General features: G+C 39.6%; 1 protein-coding gene across 1 annotated transcript in view; it reads right to left on the bottom strand.

The window, feature by feature from the left end:
• HEATR5B (HEAT repeat containing 5B) overlaps positions 1–4,865 on the bottom strand; it is a gene marked incomplete at its 3' end in the record, with an annotated part of 33,452 nt that overhangs the window by 27,661 nt on the left and 926 nt on the right. The window contains exons 3-6 of the mRNA XM_009875857.1: positions 4,210–4,318; positions 3,100–3,249; positions 2,441–2,612; positions 1,910–2,067 (exon numbers count right to left, since the gene is read on the bottom strand). Of these exons, the coding sequence (XP_009874159.1) occupies positions 1,910–2,067; positions 2,441–2,612; positions 3,100–3,249; positions 4,210–4,318 (589 nt within the window). The remainder of the gene's footprint in view (positions 1–1,909; positions 2,068–2,440; positions 2,613–3,099; positions 3,250–4,209; positions 4,319–4,865) is intronic.

Below are 4,865 nucleotides of genomic sequence, written 5' to 3'. Positions count from 1 at the left end.
TTGACCTCCCTCGCAAGGTTTAATTCCAAGGAGGCCTTAGCTTTCCTAGTTGCCTCCCTACATCCTCTGGCCACAGTCTTCTACTCCAGCCAAGTGGCCAGCCCCTGCTTTCGTGATTCATATACTCTCTTCTTCCACTTGAGTTTGCCCAGAAGTTCCCTGGTTAACCATGCAGGTCTCCTGGATCTCTGTCTTGATTTCCTACCTGTTGGGATGCACTGATCTTGAGTTTGGAAGAAGTGGTCCTTGAATATTAAACACCTATCTTGGCCTCCTTTGCCTTCTAGTACCCTGTCCCATGGGGTTTCCCCTAGCAATTGCTTGAAAACGCTAAAGTTGGCCCTGTTGAAGTCCAGGGTTGCAATCCTGCTTGGTGTTCTGTTCCTATCACACAAGATCCTGAACTCCACCATCTCGTGGTTGCTGCAGCCAAGGTTGCCCTCAACCTTCACCACTTTAACCAGACCTTCCTTGTTGGTGAGTATAAGGTCCAACAGCGCTCCTCTCCTGGTCAGCTTATTCACCATTTGCATCAAGAAATTATCATCAATGCACTGGAGGAACCTCCTGGACTGTGGATGGCTGCCTGTACAGGCCTTTCAGCAAATATCTGGGTAGTTGAAATCCACATGAGAATGAGGGCCTGTGATTAAGAGGCTGTTGTCAGCTATCTGTAGAAGGCCTCATTAACTTCCTCATCCTGATCAGGCAGCCTGTAACAGACACCCACCACAGTATCACCCATGCTAGCCTGCCCCTTCATTCTCACCCACAAACTCTCAACTCACTCCTCATATGCCCCTGGACAGAACTTAATACATTCCAGTTGCTGTCTCACATAGAGAGCAACTCTGCCACCTCACCTTGTTGGTCTAACATTCCTAAAAAGGACACAGCCATCCATGACCACATCCCAGTCATTTAAGTTGTCCCACCATATCTCTGTAATTGCCACCGGTTATACTCGTGCATAACACAGTACAACAGCAATATCAGCTAGTAATAAGCAACCCTAATGAGGCTGAGCAGGATGAAACAACCTGTTAGCCAGCTCTCTTTGCTGTTAAAGCTAAACTGTTTCCAGTGTTCAGAGTAGCTACGATACTGCTACATACACTGTGAAAATACTCTTTGGCTGACAACAAGAAAACCCAGTCCATTGCTCTTAATGTGTCTCTCTAAAAAACTGAGTAACATAATGTCAGTAACAGTAGCAACATGAACGTGTTCTAATTCACAACAAAGACCTGGCATTTTTGTCAAGTTCACCTGAAAAAAAGCCGAGAAAAAGAAAAGAGTTTTACAAAATACCCTACAATCAGAAAGACCTGCATTTTGCCAAGTTACTGCAGCAGATTGAAATATACGTCAGACTCAAAATGCCTGAACTTGAAGAGATGCTGCTGCCACCTTCCTCTATAAGACAAGCGGAGTTTGCACATTCAGCAGATTTCACCTACTCAAGACAAACATATGGAGAGAAGAAACGTAGTTTAACATATCAAACTGCAAACTTTACCCAGCAGCTGAAAAGTGAGTCAACACACACAAAAGGACAACAGTGTGTCCTCTCTAAAAAGAAATAAAATTTAAATATGGAGCTACAAGTCTCTAACATACTAAGTTTTCAAAGGTTTTTGGAAGTTAATCCCACCTAACACACACTGATCAAATAAGTTTCCCTTAGCACATATTTTAACCTATCGTTACTCCACATCCACAACGAAGGCTTAGGTGAATGACAGCACACATAAATCTCACAAAACAGGCGAGTGAAACTAGACTTCTAAGTCAACTTATAAACAAAGAAGTGTGTATTTTTCCTACTAAAAGTGATACAGTTAGTTATAAATGTTACTTTATTAAAAAAGTAATAATAAAATAGTACATAAAATAGTTTACAACAAACCTGGGTAACACCAACTCGCACTTCTCTATTGACAGATCCTCCTACTTTCAACATTTCTCCACCACTCTTTAGGAAACCAGATCCTCCTCGCAGAAATCCTGTGGCCATGAGCTCCAAGACCTCCTCAAGTGTGGCTCGCTTCACATTCTGTCGCATTACTTTTGCAAAAAGAAAAGTAACCATTTAATCCCAAAGTTCCAATCAATATAAGCACCAACCTTGAAACTAGGCTTATCAAATCAAAGCTGTCTTAAACACATAATTCTAAACAACACTGCAGATGACAGCTTGCTTTCAATGCTTAAAAAATAAGCTACTTTTCCCAGGTGATTTTTGATAGTTTGCTCTCTCTTTCTTTGTACGACTACAACAGAAATTCTGCACTCTTTACTCTTCTTAGCTTAATGTTTATAAAACCAAACAATCCACCTAGAAGCTTCCATCTACCAGGAAAAAACTGCATCATGCAACACTGTGACGAAACATGGCGCAGTTTGTCCACTTGGACATGGAATCCCAAAGGACTTGTACCTGTTGCTTGTTTTGGTATCAGTGCTGTAGCCATGACTGTCCCCAAAAGCTTTGACACTGCAACACGTACACCATAGTTTGAGTTTTCCAGAGCTTTAAAACATAGCGTTGCAACATTCTCTAGTTCAGCTGTCCACATAAACACTGCTTCATTCTGTAATTCCAGCAGACACTGTAGGAAAAAAAGACTTGCTGAGCACCAATGAAGACCATTACTACTTTTTATCTAAATAACAGCATAATTGTTAGGGTTATTCAGTAAATATTTTTAAATTAATATCTTAAGAGCTAATTTCGACACATTCCCCTAATTCACCCAGTAAGTAAACTGAGTAAATCAGAAGACTCATGGAATAAGTTAATACATAAATAAAGATTAAAAGATGAAAGCACAACAGAGGAACTACGATACAAAAACTTCTCCCACTAGGCTCACAGCTAATATAGCCTACATCACAATCATTTACGAAGTGAAGAAGACAGTATTACAGTACCCCCATTCACAGAAAGTAAGGCAAATGTCTGAACCTTCAGTGTAAACTAGTAAGGACACACCTAACTCTCAAATTTCCTATCATAAACAACAGGTCACAGTTCAACTGCAGGTACTTCACAGTCACAGCACAAGAATTTCTAGGACTGGTGAGAAAAACACCCACCTTTGCCACTGCGCATCGTACAGCCATAGATCTGTCCGTCAACAGAGACCGGGCATTCTTATAAGTATCACGGTGACAAGAAGCTGCTGCTCCTCCAAGTCCATTTAGGACTTTCTGTAAACTCATCAGAATTTCACTGCGGCCCTGAGACTGCAAACACACAAAAAAAACCCAAAAACATTTATGAAAAAATGTGGCCACAGTACTTACACCAAGAGCTAAGTGCATAATTCTGCATTTTCCTGCTTCTGTGCAGGAGTAGTTTTGGAAACATTGATAATACAGTTCACTGAAGTCCTACACAACTGATATATTACTAGTTTCAGAGAGCTGTAAGCACCACACACAGCTTTAGCTGTCACATAAATTAAGATGAGCCTGGGCAATCCAACACCGGCCATAGACAAGATACTTCTGTCCCATCATTTATCTGCTGCAGCCTCAGAAAAAAAAAGAGAAAATGCTTGATATGAGGGAAGCTCAGGTAGTCAACAGCTTCCCACTACACCTCCACGCAGGCAAGTACTCACAGGTGGAGGGCACACAAGAACAACCACACCATCAAACGAAACCAACACAGCTGAAGAAAACAGCTGGCAGGACAAGAGTCACACAATCAGTACTCCGTGCAACTTGTCACAGATTTCCAGAAAAAAAAAAATTACAACAAAACCCCAGAACAACCATTTACACCAAATCAGACCCGCTGAGGCTCAGGATACATCCTCTAAATATTAGGACACACCCTTTAGGGCACAATGTATCCTGTTCACACACAGAACAACATCTTTGTTGCAAAACTTCAGGATTTCTTATTCATTTTTAAACAACTGGATGTTCATTCAGGGTACATAAACAGAAATGATACATGTAACCATTTTGCAATTTTAATTACTGATGCCACTATGAGGCAAGTAACGTAACATCCCTACAACAAAACTCTCAGCAGCAAAAATACACACCTATGTTTAACTTGATACTATGTAAGCGATTTGCATTTTTTTAGGTAGAAGGCAAACAAAGGAGGCATTTTGGCAAATAACTTTGAAAGAAGCAGGTTTCAGTTTAAATGAAATCAAGACCACATATATCTAATAATCTGAAACTTACCTCTGCACTTTTCAGAGACTTTAAGAGATTATTCACTGTTTCTGGAAAAGAACTACCCAGCATTCTGCCCATTTTTTCATAAAATGCTCCAACACATGCCACTGCAGCCCTGTTGAAAAAGACATTAATCGGTGTACTCCTTCTCCACCATCTAAATTAAGACAAATACTTAAATAGAAATGTATGGTTTAGTCATCATTGATGAATAAAAGTCTATTTATTAACCACTAGTTATATTGGCTGTTTAACACTGCATGTAAACCATTTTTTTATTTATAAAAAAAAAAAAAACAAAACCCCTAACAGGAAAGTTATTAGCTTCTAAGAATATAAATGTATTTAAATTGGTATTTTACAGGCTCTACACATAGAGTGAAAAATTCTGGAGAAGACAAGTGTATTTTGAAATCTCAGCAAGATTATGGTTTTGGGTTTCAACAAACTGTTTCTTTTCCAAGCACCTGCAAGATAACCCCTACCCTTTAATATACCCTGAGGCATTTTTGCTAGATACTGAATGATGCGTTTTTTCAAACCTAAGAACTTAAAATGCATAAATTACTTGTATTTTGTATGCCTTTTTGTGTATTATACAGTAAATATAACATGCACATATACAGGCAGATTCTTCTGTAATAGTCAGAATCACTTTGCTT

The sequence above is a fragment of the Apaloderma vittatum genome, unplaced genomic scaffold (genome assembly GCF_000703405.1).
Source record: "Apaloderma vittatum isolate BGI_N311 unplaced genomic scaffold, ASM70340v1 scaffold4059, whole genome shotgun sequence".
Lineage (NCBI taxonomy): Eukaryota > Metazoa > Chordata > Aves > Trogoniformes > Trogonidae > Apaloderma > Apaloderma vittatum.
The sequence above is the reverse complement of the archived record's forward strand: the minus strand, read 5'-3'. Positions and strand labels throughout refer to the sequence as shown.